Source organism: Salmo salar, chromosome 16 (genome assembly GCF_965601325.2).
Source record: "Salmo salar chromosome 16, fSalSal1, whole genome shotgun sequence".
In the NCBI taxonomy this organism is placed as follows: Eukaryota; Metazoa; Chordata; class Actinopteri; order Salmoniformes; family Salmonidae; genus Salmo; species Salmo salar.
This window is the reverse complement of record NC_138306.1, coordinates 72,700,185-72,715,976: the sequence shown is the minus strand read 5'-3', so window position 1 is coordinate 72,715,976 and position 15,792 is coordinate 72,700,185. Positions and strand designations below refer to the sequence as shown.

The window sequence follows — 15,792 nt, the reverse complement described above, 5'->3', positions numbered from 1 at the left end:
GTCCTTAAGCCATTTTGCCACAACTTTGGAAGTATGCTTGGGGTCATTGTCCATTTGGAAGACCCATTTGTGACCAAGCTTTAACTTCCTGACTGATGTCTTGAGATGTTGCTTCAATAAATCCACATAATTTTCCTCCCTCATGATGTCATCTATTTTGTGAAGTGCACCAGTCCCTCCTACAGCAAAGCACCCCCACAACATGATGCTGCCACCCCCGTGCTTCACGGTTGGGATGGTGTTCTTTGGCTTGCAAGCCTCCCCCTTTTTCCTCCAAACATAACGATGGTCATTATGGCCAAACAGTTCTATTTTTGTTTCATCAGACCAGAGGACATTTCTCCAAAAAGTACGATCTTTGTCCCCATGTGCAGTTGCAAACCGTAGTCTGGCTTTTTTATGGCGGTGGATATAGATACGTTTCCTCCAGCATCTTCACAAGGTTCTTTGCTGTTATTCTGGGATTGATTTGCACTTTTTGCACAAAAGTACGTTCATCTCTAGGAGACAGAATGCTTCTCCTTCCTGAGCGGTATGACGGCTGCGTGATCCCATGGTGTTTATACTTGCGTACTATCGTTTGTACAGATGAACGTGGTACCTTCAGGCGTTTGGAAATTGCTCCCAAGGATGAACCAGAGTTGTGGAGGCCTACAATTTTTTTTCGGAGGTCTTGGCTGATTTCTTTGCATTTTCCCATGATGTCAAGCAAAGAGGCACTGAGTTTAAAGGTATGCCTAGAAATACATCCACGGGTACACCCTCAATTGACTCAAATTATGTCAATTTGCTTATCAGAAGCTTCTTAAGCCATGACATAATTTTCTGGAATTTTCCAAGCTGTTTAAAGGCACAGTCAACTTAGTGTATGTAAACTTCTGACCCACTGGAATTGTGATACAGTGAATTATAAGTGAAATAATATGTCTAAACAATTGTTGGAAAAATGACTTGTGTCATGCACACAGTAGATGTTCTAACCGACTTGCCAAAACTATAGTTTGTTAACAAGAGATTTGTGGAGTGGTTGAAAAACGAGTTTTAATGACTCCAACCTAGGTGTATGTAAACTTCCGACTTCAACTGTATATATATATACACACACACACACACACACGCTCGCCTCAAAGTATTTAGAACCCTTGACTTTTCCACATTTTGCTGTGTCACAGCCTGAATTTAAAATGGATACAATTTCCATTGTGTGCCACTGATCTACACACAACACCCCACGATGTCAAATTGGAATTTTGTTTTTAGTAAATGTTTACAAAATTACAGATTTTTTTAACGATTACCCCATATCTGTACCACACATACAATTATCTGTAAGGTCCCTACAATACAAAAATATCCCTTTGAGCATGGTGAAGTTATTAATTATGCTTGGGTGGTGTATCAATACACCCTGTCACTGCAATGATACAGGCGTCCTTCCTAAATCAGTTGCTGTAGATGAAAGAAACTGCTCAGGGATTTTACCATGCGGCCAATGGTGATTTTTAAAACAGTTACTGAGTTTAATGGCTGTGATACGAGAAAACTGGGGATGGATCAACAACATTGTAGTTACTCCACAATACTAACCTAAATGACAGAGTGAAAAGAAGGAAGTCTGTACAGAATAAAAAATATTCCAAAACATGCATCCGGTTTCCAATAAGGCACTAAAGTACTACTGCAAGAAACGTGGCAAAGAAATGTACTTTTTGTCCTGAATACAAAATGTTATGTTAGGGGCAAATCCAACAGAAAACATTACTCACTGATTACCACGTCATATTTTCAAACATGGTGATGGCTGCATCATGTTATGGATATGCTTGTCATCAGCAAGGACTAGGGAGTCTTTTTCAGGATAAAAAGAAACAGAATAGAGCTAAACACAGACAAAGTCCTAGAGGAAAACCTGGTTCAGTCTGCTTTCTAACAGACACTCAGAGACAAATTCACCTTTCAGCAGGACAATAACCTAAAACTCAAGGCCTACTATACACTGAAGTTGCATTGAATGTTCCTGAGTTGACTTAAATCTACTTGAAAATCTATGGCAAGACATGAAAATGGCTGTCTAGCAATGATCATCAACCAACTTGACAGAGCTTGAAGAGTTTCAAAAATAAGAAACATGATAAAATATTGTACAATCCAGGTGTGGAAAGCTCTTAGACACTCACAGCTGTAATCACTGCCAAAGGTATTGACTCAGGGAGGTGAATACTTACATAATCAAGTTAATGTTTGATTTTGCATTCATCTTTAAAAAAAAGTGTACATTTTTAATCCACTTTGACATGAGTATTTTGTATAGACAAAAAAAAGACTATCACAATTGTAACCAAAATAAAAGTGGAAAATGTCAAGGCATGTGAACACTTTCTGAATGCACTGTGTCTGTGTCTGTGTCTGTGTGTGTGTGTGTGTGTGTGTGTGTGTGTGTGTGTGTGTGTGTGTGTGTGTGTGTGTGTGTGTGTGTGTGTGTGTGTGTGTGTGTGTGTGTGTGTGTGCGCGCACGCGTATTTTGATCCCCTGCTGATTTTGTACGTTTGCCCACTGACAAAGAAATGATCAGTCTAATTTTAATGGTAGGTTTATTGAGAGAGTGAGAGACAGAATAACAACAACAAAAAACCAGAAAAACGCATTTCAAAAATGTTATAAAATGATTAGCATTTTATTGAGGGAAATAAGTATTTGACCCCTCTGCAAAACATGACTTACTACTTGGTGGCAAAACCCTTGTCAATCACAGAGGTCAGACGTTTCTTGTAGTTGGCCACCAGGTTTGCACACATCTCAGGAGGGATTTTGTCCGACTCCTCTTTGCAGATCTTCTCCAAGTCATTAAGGTTTCGAGGCTGACGTTTGGCAACTCGAACCTTTAGCTCCCTCCACAGATTTTCTATGGGATTAAGGTCTGCAGACTGGCTAGGCCACTCCAGGACCTTAATGTGCTTCTTCTTGAGCTACTCCTTTGTTGCCTTGGCCATGTGTTTTGGGTCATTGTCATGCTGGAATACCCATCCACGGGTTTTGCCACCATTATATATATATATATATATTATACTGCACTGCGATGAGGGAGAGTATATATCCATAATGTCCTGTCACTTAGCGTGACATTTCCCCTGCGTCAGCACTAGGTGTGTAAAGTTGCATACCTCTCTCACCTCCCCCTCCGTGTCACTGCTGTTAGGACGTCCCATGTGATGACTATTTCTCTCTCCGTCTCCTCACTCTCTCTCTCTCTCTCCTACTTACTCTTACATGTGGAACGGTACACAGCAGTAAACCTTTCTCATGGTGTAGTATCAATAGGGGAATAAGGAGTAGGAGAGGTTTGTAGAGAGGACTGTGTCTGCCTACAGAGGGGGACAGTAGCCTCAGTGTGCTTCCTGGCTGCCCCGGGGGGAAATAGGAAGCACGTGGTACTTCCTCCCTCCTTGACTCTGTCTGCAACAGTGCTGATTAGCCAGCTACACAATACCAATTCATTAAGCATGTGTATCCATTTTGTTTACGTGCCTTTACACAGGTCCAGGTTGACCGTTGTGGTTTTGATCTAGAAATGCCAGGGATGATTTTGTGCTGTAGCTTATTGTAGCCTACTGATCCAATCTAGCCCTGTTAGTACGCTGCTGAGACAGTCATACCCCAGTTCCTATGCCTTGTAACTGCATTCGGCCCACTGAGAGCAGCAGCAGATGCTAGCAGCTTTTCACAGGCGTACAGCAGTACAGGGTCATTCCTCAAGGCTCAACTGACTAGTCTACAGTTCCCTCGCTCTAGAAAAAACTATTCCCCCCCTCTTATTTGACACTGAATCCTGTCTCAATGCTATTCAATTCAAAGGGCTCTCTCTCTCCCTTTACATCTTTCTCCCCTCCCTTCCCCTCCTCTCCCTTCCCCTCTCCTCCTCCCCGGGGCTCGTGTCATTTGTTAAGAAGAGCGGGGCGCTAACCAAAAGAAAGATGCCCAGGGTCCCTGCTCATCTGCGTGAACGTGCCTTAGGCATGCTGCAAGGAGGCATGAGGACTGCGGATGTGGCCAAGGCAATAAATTGCAATGTCCGTACTGTGAGACGACTAAGACGGTGCTACAGGGAGACAGGACGGACAGCTGATCGTCCTCGCAGTCGCAGACCACGTGTAACAACACCTGCACAGGATCAGTACAGCCGAACATCACACCTGCTGGACAGGTACAGGATGGCAACAACAACTGCCCGAGTTACACCAGGAACACACAATCCCTCCATCAGTGCTCAGACTGTCCACAATAGGCTGAGAGAGGCTGGACTGAGGGCTTGTAGGCCTGTTGGAAGGCAAGTCTTCACCAGACATCACCAGCCACAACGTCGCCTATGGGCACAAACCCACCATCGCTGGACCAGACAGGACTGGCAAAAAGTGCTCTTCACTGACGAGTTGCAGTTTTGTCTCACCAGGGGTGATGGTCGGATTCGCGTTTATCGTCGAAGGAATGAGCGTTACACCGAGGCCTGTACTCTGGAGCGGGATCGATTTGGAGGTGGAGGGTCTGTCATGGTCTGGGGCGGTGTGTCACAGCATCATTGGACTGAGCTTGTTGTCATTGCAGGCAATCTCAACGCTGTGCGTTACAGGGAAGACATCCTCCTCCCTCATGTGGTACCCTTCCTGCAGGCTCATCCTGACATGACCCTCCAACATGACAATGCCACCAGCCATACTGCTCGTTCTGTGCGTGATTTCCTGCAAGACATGAATATAAGTGTTCTGCCATGGCCAGCGAAGAGACCGGATCTCAATCCCATTGAGCACGTCTGGGACTTGTTGTATCGGAGGGTGAGGGCTAGGGCCATTCCACCCAGAAATGTCCGGGAACTTGCAGGTGCCTTGGTGGAAGAGTGGAGTAACATCTCACAGAAAGAACTGCCAAATCTGGTGCAGTCCATGAGGAGGAGATGCACTGCAGTACTTAATGCAGCTGGTGGCCACAGCAGATACTGACTGTTACTTTAAATTTTGAACCCCCCCCCCCTTTGTTCAGGGACACATTATTCCATTTATGTTAGTCACGTGTGTGGAACTTGTTCAGTTTGTCTCAGTTGTTGAATCTTATGTTCATACAAATATTTACACATGTTAAGTTTGCTGAAAATAAACGCAGTTGACAGTGAGAGGACGTTTCTTTTTTTGACACCTTTCAGTGTCTGGTTTTCCTGTTTTTATCTATTGTGTATATCTATTTTTTTCCACTGTTTATTTCTCTGAGACATGCATTATTAATTTAAGTTATTGATAAAAAAAATTTATAGTTGTTTATTTTATTAGCTGATTTTTAGCTTAATTAAAAAATATCTGTCCCAGGTTCCAAGTAAATCTCAGTTTCTCCTTATTCTTCGTCTGTTTTATGTGCACAGTATTCAGCGGGCAGCATTGGCCATCATAGAGAACTACTACAGGGACTTCTCTGTCCACAACCCGGCCCTGCTCACCGCCTCTAAGTCCCGGGCCGCCAAGCACCTGGCCGGCCTCAAGGTCTATAATGTGGATGGTGAGTTCCCGGCAACCCCCACAACTGGTGAGTGCATGGAGAGTTTATCTATACGTTTCCTCTATATCTGTTTCTCTTGTCTGTCCTTTGGGCTTGATGTTTGACTCTCTCCTCTCCTCGGCTGCTCTCTAACACCCAGATGTCTTTAAAGCTAAAATGAAAGCTTACCTTTTGGACAGTAAGTTCAGTAGTTCTATAGAATAACTCTCTCACTAAAACCCTGCATCTCTGAGCACTGTCTGGACTCACTGACTAACCCGCCTCTCTCTCTCACTGGAGCTGCACACCAAACCAATCCCCTTGCACTCCACTGTAATCGGCATGCCTCATTGGTTTAGAGACACAGCTGTGAAATGATTTAACTCATTTGTGTAGGCCACACCCAAAGCATGTGATGTCACTATCGACGTTGACCTAGTGACTATTTATCGCTGCTTCTATTTACTAGTGTTACACATTTTCACTTTTAGCTGAACATTTGCTTTGACTGTTTCTGATATGGAATAATAATTGGTTGAATTTGTAAAATCAGCTCTGGGCAAGAGCGAAATCTAATAGGATATCTGGAGAGAGGGAAATTAAATAAATGCATTTGTTTGAACATGTTTAAGTTTTGAAGTGAAGATGGATCATGACTACTTCATGAGTACTCACAAGCAATCTCCTTCTTCTCTGTGTTCCCCATAAGTGTACCGCACCTCCACCTCCATCCCCCCTCGTTCTCGCTCTGCTTCTCTCGCTCATTGCCTCTCTCTCTCTCTCTCTCTCGGCTCTTGCTCTCTTCCTCCCTGTGGCTCTTGCTCTCTTCCTCCCTCTATTCTACTTCTGCCTCCCTCCTCTCCATCCCTCCCTCCACCCTCCAGTAGCGCTCAGAGATGAGACAGCCAGCAGTGTTAAATCAATAGCTATACTGCCCACTCTGTCGCTCTCCCCTCGTTCTCCTCATTGAGGAGCTGGTCTCTGGGGAGTGTCATCACAGTAACTGCAGCAGGGACAGTAACATGGGGAAGTCTGGGAGAGAGACTATCCTCCCTCCATTATCCATGACCAAGGTCTGTCACCTAACCACTAAGCATGGTAGAGGCTGTTAGAACACACACTTCAGATGAGTTGGCAGGAGACATGGCTTTGCTGAAATGAATCATGATACTCATAGACAGCCACCCTTAATTCCCAATGTTTAGCTTTTCAGTACAATATTTTATACTGAAATGCACATGTACAGGCCCACAGGGCTCTCGCCTTTCCATCAAGCAAGCTGTGTTGTTTTGCTCACCAGGTAATTCTTCTTCGTGGTATTAACCCCCCAACAGAAAATCTATCTTTTGGGTTGGTAAGTTGACGGGTTCATGACCTGACTGGCAGTGCAAACATGGCTGCCGTTTCTCAGACTGGAGAAATAGGGCATGGATATATAATGGAATTCTCCTGTCCCGAACCCCCACCCTACCCTACATTAATACTGCAGCAGCTCCAGCCCTCTCTTAGCCCCTATTAACATGAGCCATCGCTCTCTTGCATATTAACACTCTCATAATGACATGCGCCTGACATTCAACTTTTGAAGTTGGCCTGGGAAGTTTATTAAGACGGACACTCGGCACCGCCCAAAGACACAGAGTAGCAGAGAACCCGGAATAACTGAATGTTAAACAGTGGATGCGTGGGTGTGGTGGTTTGAACTTGGAACATGCATTTTCAACTATACAGATTTTTGTTGAGGACTACAGTGTTCCGTCCTTTATGATTTAGATTTTACTACTATTCAAAGATGCGAAGAAGTGTTTTTTTTTTAAAAATTTTATATATATATATATATATATATATATATATATATATATATATATATATATATATATATATTTTTTAGAAGTGTCTATATGTCTGTCTTACGCTGAGTATCGAGCATGTTTGTTAGTGTGGAGATATCTTGACACTCTGACGTTGCAAGATTCTGTATCAATGGATATAATGAACACCTATATTAACCTAACATCCCTCTGTTGTCTGCCTTCCTAGGCCCTGGGAACAACGCAGCGACTGGATTGGCCCACTCCCAGTCTCGGGCTATGATTGCCGCTGCTGCCCGCCGCCGAGATACCAATCACAACGAGCTGTACTACGAGGAGGCGGAGCACGAGAGGCGCGTCCGCAAACGCAAGGCCCGGTGAGAGACAGGTTTGGGGGGTTTTTGGCTGTTTGATAAGTGAATGAAAGGACATATGGGGATTGTTTTTGCACGTATTTGTGGTAAAGGAGCCTTTTGGACTTACCAAGCCAACAGATACTAAAGTATGTCTCATCTCTCATATCTTTGGTTTGATATTACATAACATTTACATTTGAATCACTAAGCAGACGCTCTTATCCAAAGCAACTTGTAATTAGTGCATTAATCTTAAGATAGCTAGGTGAGAGACAGTTGTAGTAAGAACGTTTTCCCTAAATAAAGTGTCAGTAAAAAGTTTGGACACCTACTCATTCAATTTTTTTTTTTTTTTTGTACTATTTTCTACATTGTAGAATAATAGTGAAGACATCTAAACTATGAAATAACACATATGGAATAATGTAGTAACCAAAGAAGTGTTAAACAAATCAACATTTATGCTATATTCTTCGAAGTAGAAACCTATGCCTTGATGACAGCTTTGCGCGCTCTTGGCATTCTCTCAACTAGCTTCACCTGGAATGCTTTTCGAACAGTCTTGAAGGAGTTCCCACATATGCTGAGCACTTGTTGGCTGATTTTCCTGCACTCGGCAGTCCAACTCATCCCAAACCATCGCAATTAGGTTGAGGTCAGGTGATTGTGGAGTCCAGGTCATCTGATGCAGCACTCCATCACTCTCCTTATTGGTCAAATAGGCCTTACACAGCCTGGAGGTGTGTTGGATCATTGTCCTGTTGAAAACAAATTATAGTCACACTAAGCGCTAACCAGATGGGATTGCATATCACTGCAAAATGCTGTGGTAGCCATGCTGGTTAAGTGTGCCTTGAATTCTAAATAAATCACAGACAGCGTCACCAGCAAAGTATCATCACAACACCACCTCCATGCTTTACGGTCGGAACCACACATGCGGAGTTCACCTATACTGCGTTTCACAAAGACACAGCGGTTTGAACCAAAAATCTCAAATTTGGACTCATCAGACCAAAGGACAGATTTCCACCGGTCTAATGTCCATTGCTCGTGTTTCTTGGCCCAAGCAAGTCTCTTCTTCTTATCGGTGTCCTTTAGTAGTGGTCTCTTTGCAGCAATTTGACCACGAAGGCCTAATCCACGCAGTCTCCTCTGAACAGTTGATGTTGAGAAGCATCTGTTACTTGAACTCTGAAGCATTTATTTGGGCTGCAATTTCTGAGGCTGGTAAATCTAATGAACTTATCCTCTGCAGCAGAGGTAACTCTGGGTCTTCCTTTCCTGTGGCAGTCCTCATGATAGCCAGTTTTATTGTAGCGCTTGATGGTTTTTGCGACTGCACTTGAAGAAACTTCCAAAGTTCTTGACATTTTCCGGATTGACTGACCTTCATGTTTTAAAGTAATGATGGACTGTCATTTCTCTTTGTTTATTTGAGCTGTTCTTGCCATAATATGGACTTGTCTTTTTCCAAATAGGGCTATCTTCTGTACATCACCCCTACCTTGTCACAACACAACTGATTGGATCAAACACATTAAGAAGGAAAGAAATTCCACAATGGAACTTTTAACAAGGCACACCTGTTAATTGAAATGCATTCCAGGTGACTACCTCATGAAGCTGGTTGAGAGAATGCCAAGAGTGTGCAAAGCTGTCATCAAGGCAAAGGGTTGCTACTTTGAAGAATCTAAAATATATTTTGATTTGTTTAACACTTTTTTGATTACTACATTATTCCATGTGTGTCATTTCATAGTTTTGATGTCTTCACTATTATTCTACAATGTGGAAAATAGTAAAAATTAAGAAAAACCCTTCAATGAGTAGGTGTGTCCAAACTTTTGACCGGTACTATAGTTATCAGCTAATTCAGTGCTGGTAGGAAAAGACAAGTCCAGGTATTTGTTTTATTTCTATATTATTTTTTTATTTATTACTCCTATGCCATGTAAAGCCTTTTTAGATGTTTCCAAAGCCGCTGTAGTAGAAGTATACACTCCATCATATGTGCTGAACAACCACATTGTGCTGAACAACCACATTGTGCCGAACAACCACATTGTGCCCTCCTAGACTGGTGGTGGCAGTAGAGGAGGCCTTCACACACATCAAGCGCATGCAGGAAGAGGAGCAGAAGAAAGCCCCCGGGGACGTGATGGACCCGCGCGAGGCCGCCCAGGCCATCTTCCCCTCCATGGCCCGCTCCCTGCAGAAGTACCTCCGCACCACCAGGCAGCAGCACTGCCACAGCATGGAGAGCATCCAGCAGCACCTGGCCTTCTGCATCACCAACAACATGACGCCCAAGGTGACCAAGTGTTCTGATCAGTGGAGGCTGGTGGGAGGAGAGATCGGAGGATGAGCGGATTGTGTTGGCTGGAATGGAATAGTTTGGTGTTCCATTCCAGCCATTACAATGAGCCCTTCCACCAACTTAAGGTGACATCACCCACTGGTTTTGACCAACTCCTTTGAGTGGCACCTTACTTGTATAGTAGTAACAAATAATTCTGTTATCGGGAAAGTGCTAACTCCTCTCCTCATAGGCCTTCCTGGAGAGTTACCTGACCCCCGGGCCCACCCTGCAGTACGGCCGCGAGCGCTGGCTGGCCCGACAGTGGACTCTGGTCAGCGAGGCGTCGGTCACCAGCGGCCTCAAGGAGGGCGCCATCTTCCTCCTCAAGTGCATAGACTTCAGCCTGGTGGTGACGGTCAAAAGGATCCCCTACATCCAGCTTTCAGAGGAGTTCATCGACCCCAAGTCGCACAAGTTTGTCCTGCGGCTACAGTCGGAGACCTCTGTGTAGAACTGGACAACTGGTTTTACCACCACACACCTTTTTTTTGTTTTCAAAATGGTTTTATTCTGGGTTTGCGGTTTTATTTGATTTTTGGATTTTTTTAAATATATATTATATATGAATATATGTTACACACACGTTGGAAAATATTGTCCTTTTTATCTATGGTTTACCTGGTTTGAGTTAATATTAAAAAAAATATACACCGGTGATGAATTGACTTGTCTTGCATGCACACACACACACACACACACACACACACACAGAAGATTGAACTGGACTCTGTGGAGATGGAGCTATAGATGAACAATGTGTGCACACAACTGCATATGTGTCAATGTCTATGAACACCGTTGTTCCATCTCTGAAAGACTGATGCAGAGCTCAAGACGAGGAATCGTTTTAATTCCATGACTCAAGACAGAAAGTGGAGACTTTTATTTTTTATTTTTTTTGGGACATCTCACCGAGGAGTCAAATGACACTACTGTTGCCATGGACATTCCTTCATCCCTTCTCAGCTAAACCACTACAGATGGTGAACTGCCACTATTTAACTTCTGGACAAAATGTAACTTTTAACACAAACCGTCTCAGGCCTGTCTGCTGTTCTGAAACTATAGCTACTTAATTAACTTTTTTTTTGCGTTACATGCACATGTTCTCTACTTCTGTATATTGTTTATGTATAAACACATTGTGATATAATGGTGTTTAAGTCTATGCGTACTGAGTCAATCTCCCTCCCATTTCCTTATATCCCGATCTGTGTATGTAGTGAGTAAGACATGAGTATCAGTAGCATTCGTTGTTATTCTGATTTTAAACAAAACCCTTGTTTTAGCTCTTATATGTGATTGTTAAATAGATATTCAATGCCAATTTATACCATTAAACCCCAAGGCTGAAGGCCTTAAATCTCCAAGGGATCTGTTAAAAAAATATATTTTTAGGCCTCAAAGTGTGTACTGTAGTACGGCTTATGCGTACAGCAGCACTTTCCCAGGTGCAATGTTGCAATACAACAGCATGTTGTACATCTCGTCCACAAGCCAGCTCTCTCTGTCACAGAAGGTTATTCTGTACTATACAGGACTATGTTCTGTTATAAGTACTGCTGTCAACATGGGGGCTCAGAATGGTCCATCCATATCCCAAATTAACAGATACCAATATACACTCACGGCTGGTTTGTAAAGCAGAGCTCTTCAAATGTTTAAAACCCAAAGTCGCCCATATTAGGAATCCCATAGGCTCATGATTGCTGATGGAACTCAATATTTACAGCTTCTGTAATGGATTTTGGAGATGTGCTGCTGTCTCGTTCCACTTTTCAATTTGAAATGGGATGTCCACACTTCCCAGCTTAGTCAAATGTTGATAATGAGTCCATTAAGGACCTTGTATTTGCTGAAACTTAACAGTTAACTTTTTATAAAGCAACACATTCATGCCCCGCATATATCTCTTCTCAGGGTTCAGGCTTTCACTTCTATCACACTTACTTTCAATGATAGAGCACTCCAGGAGAGAAGATGCACAGATACAACTAACGTATGACACTGACTTGGACCACAGCCTCAATCTGCCTGTGTACCTTGTACACGGTACGCAGGACTCTATTCTGCAGCTATTACCATTTAAGGTCTAAGAGGTTAATTAAGCTAATCGCCTCTTGAGATGGTGAGTACGGTATGAGATGGTGAAGAGGAGCCTCCCTTGTAACTCACCTGTCTGGTTAGTCTTCTACTGCAATGTCATCAGGCGAGATATCACGTGAATCTGTTCCTTATTAAAAAAGGATGAACATAAAGCTCAAGCTGAACCTCGGCAAGACGGAGCTGCTCTTCCTCCCGGGGAAGGACTGCCCGTTCCATGATCTCGCCATCACGGTTGACAACTCCCTTGTGTCCTCCTCCCAGAGTGCTAAGAACCTTGGTGTGATCCTGGACAACACCCTGTCGTTCTCCACTAACATCAAGGCGGTGACCCGATCCTGTAGGTTCATGCTCTACAACATTCGCAGAGTACGACCCTGCCTCACACAGGAAGCGGCGCAGGTCCTAATCCAGGCACTTGTCATCTCCCGTCTGGATTACTGCAACTCGCTGTTGGCTGGGCTCCCTGCCTGTGCCATTAAACCCCTACAACTCATCCAGAACGCCGCAGCCCGTCTGGTGTTCAACCTTCCCAAGTTCTCTCACGTCACCCCGCTCCTCCGCTCTCTCCACTGGCTTCCAGTTGAAGCCCGCATCCGCTACAAGACCATGGTGATTGCCTACGGAGCTGTGAAGGGAACGGCACCTCCATACCTTCAGGCTCTGATCAGGCCCTACACCCAAACAAGGGCACTGCGTTCATCCACCACTGGCCTGCTGGCCCCCCTACCTCTGAGGAAGCACAGTTCCCGCTCAGCCCAGTCAAAACTGTTCGCTGCTCTGGCACCCCAATGGTGGAACAAGCTCCCTCACGACGCCAGGACAGCGGAGTCAATCACCACCTTCCGGAGACACCTGAAACCCCACCTCTTTAAGGAATACCTAGGATAGGATAAAGTAATCCTTCTAACCCCCCCCCCCCCCTTAAAAGATTTAGATGCACTATTGTAAAGTGGTTGTTCCACTGGATATCATAAGGTGAATGCACCATTTTGTAAGTCGCTCTGGATAAGAGCGTCTGCTAAATGACTTAAATGTAAATGTAAATAAAAATCCCTCATGACATCAGAATCCTATATTCTCCCCTAGTGAATGTGGGTGGCAGATTGAGATCCATCCAGGATGAGTTGTTTCAGAAGTGATCAGGATCCTGTAAGATCTCATAAATCCCCATGTAGAATGGACTTCTGGCTTGTAGAGGTCCTCCTCGGTATTACAGCTCTGCATGTCATTCATAAAAAACCAAACTGTCCGTCAGCGCCCCCTGGCAGACAAACCCTTCAGGCGTCAGACTTTGGTCTGGTAAGGGGTTACTGTTGATGGGTGCTGACACATTTTCACACATTCACAAACAAACGCATGATGCTGTGTCTGGTTATACACAAACCATTTTTAACGATTAGCATGTGGCTCATAAAAGCCACTTGGAAATGCAACTCTCTTTGTTTTCTCGTCATGAAACAAACATATTTTTATACTTATAGCACGGAGTCTTTTGTACCCATAATTGATGGACTTTGTATGAACCCCAACTCCTGTGACTGTGCCTCTTGTCTTTACACTGTATGTATTTATGTAGCTAAGCGTGTGCATATGCCATTCCCTTATCACATGCTCAGCCTTCCCTGTAAAATGTATTGACTGCAGGGTGACGTTTTTTGGGATTAGTCTTGCCCTGGAGGCAGAACTGCGTGATTTCCGCTAGATGTGCCAGCGGAAAAGCAGTGGCGGTTCTAGACCATTTCAACTGGGGGGGCCAAGCTGGGGCCAGTTGTACTGTTAGAGGGGCCAGTTACATTAGACGTTATTGTTGTCATATCGTTTTCTTCACTGCATTGCAGGCATTAGCAGGCAAAAGAGCATGTTCATAATCATCATCGTTGCCACTGTCTAATAACGGATGTAAAAAAAGAACGATAGCAAAAATTTGTTATGTAAAAATTATTTCAAACTCCACATTTAGGGGGGCCACAAAGGGGTCCAAAATTGTTCTCACAGGGGCACTGCCCCCCCTCCCAAGAACCGCTAGTGCGGAAAAGTCAAAATTGTATGGCAAAAATTAGTGAAAACAAAAATGTGCTTTTTGTTCTTAATTTAAGGTTAGTGTTAGCGGTGTGGTTACGATCATGACTTTGTGGCTGTGCCAGGTCGTGACCACTCTGTAGAGCTGCCTCCAGTACATGAGTCATCCCAATAAATGCTAACCTACGTATTGACCTCTGTCATGGTTTGCTGACCTAGTCACAGATCTGTTTGTGCTGTTACTGCCAGAACTGATCTGCGACCAGGCTAAAGGTTAGCCAGGTTGCACCCATACTGTAGAACTCTGCTTGTTATTGACCTGACGTCGCATTGTAACCAATGTGTCAATTTCACTATACAACAGGCATTTGTGTAAAATAAACATTTGTATGAACATTTGTTAACTGGCTCTAAGAAATACTTTTTCAAGCATTCCTTTGAAAGGATATTTTTTGGGTCCATACAACTATATCCTAAACATGTCTGTGGTCCTGTGGTGGTTATAGGTAACACATTGAGTGCCATTGGTACTAAGAAATCACTTGTATTGACTGTCACCCAGGCATAGAAAGTGAAATGACCATTACTTGTTGCCTCTTCTGTGAAGGCTCAATGAGGAGCTGTCAATGTGTATAATTGTCTAGACTAGAGTTCCACTGCTTTATAAATGAATACAGTGCAGCCAGACTAACCACAAGTACCACAGTGTGTTGTTATGACCTATTAACTGTCAAACCCCAATTTTAAACATTCTGCTCTGTCATCGCCCATTAACAGTTTGATCCTGCTATATGAGCCAAATGTCAGCTTTTTGGGTTATTTTGGGGCTGGCTGGTTGTTGTCATGGTGCCCATAGTAATTGGCTTGCTGTCAGGCTCTCAGTGGGGCACCACGCAGCCTTGTGGGTAAATGAATGTGTGCAGCGGCGACGCACGCGACCTCATCCCCTGAAAACTAGCTGCGGGCCCATCTGTCACTACTCATCTATCACCAGTTTAATCCTCGCTTCTCCTTCGCTCTCCAGAAGAGTCACAGAGATACATTGTCAGAGTGTGGAGAGGAAATGAGAAGCATTTGCATCTAAATGGAATGTTTTTTTTCTCATACTTTCCCTCGTTTGGTTTTGTAATGACTTGGTGATGTGTGCTGGCCTGGCTGTGTGCAGACCGACTGAAGCAGGGAGGAGAGATCAGTGGTATTTTGTTCTCACAGCCTGCTCTGAGCCAGGGCTTTTGGGCTTTGGGCTCTGCTGAACAAGATCAGTTCTGGGTAGGGCAGATCTATAGTACTACCCTGTGCTCACAGAGTCTGACGAAGCTCTCCTGACCAAGGAGCTTGACTCTGAAACACATCAGGAATACGCACTGAAAGGTCCAATGCAGCTGTTTTTATCACATTATCAAATCATTTCTGGGTAACAATTAAGTACCTTAACTCTGATTGTTTTCAATTAAAATGGTCGAAAAGAAACAAAAATAGCTTCTTAGCAAAGGGCAATTTCTCAAGCAAGAATTTAGCTTGGACTGTCTGGGAGTGGTCTGAGAGGGGAGGGGAAAATGGAAAATGAGCTGTTATTGGCAGAGGTTAGAAACTCTTTCTTATTGGTCTATTAAATGAGAAT

The 15,792-nt window shown here is 43.9% G+C and overlaps 1 protein-coding gene across 4 annotated transcripts in view; it reads left to right on the top strand.

The window, feature by feature from the left end:
- LOC106574540 (vang-like protein 1) overlaps positions 1-11,204 on the top strand; it is a 41,519-nt gene extending 30,315 nt beyond the window's left edge. For 3 of the 4 annotated variants that reach the window (XM_014150492.3, XM_014150493.3, XM_045697670.2), the window contains exons 6-9: positions 5,405-5,565; positions 7,558-7,705; positions 9,764-9,998; positions 10,237-11,204. In XM_014150492.3, the coding sequence (XP_014005967.3) occupies positions 5,405-5,565; positions 7,558-7,705; positions 9,764-9,998; positions 10,237-10,497 (805 nt within the window). In that variant the 3' untranslated portion in view covers positions 10,498-11,204. The remainder of the gene's footprint in view (positions 1-5,404; positions 5,566-7,557; positions 7,706-9,763; positions 9,999-10,236) is intronic. The other variant, XM_014150494.3, reaches the window with a different exon arrangement.
- Positions 11,205-15,792: the final 4,588 nt, after the last annotated feature.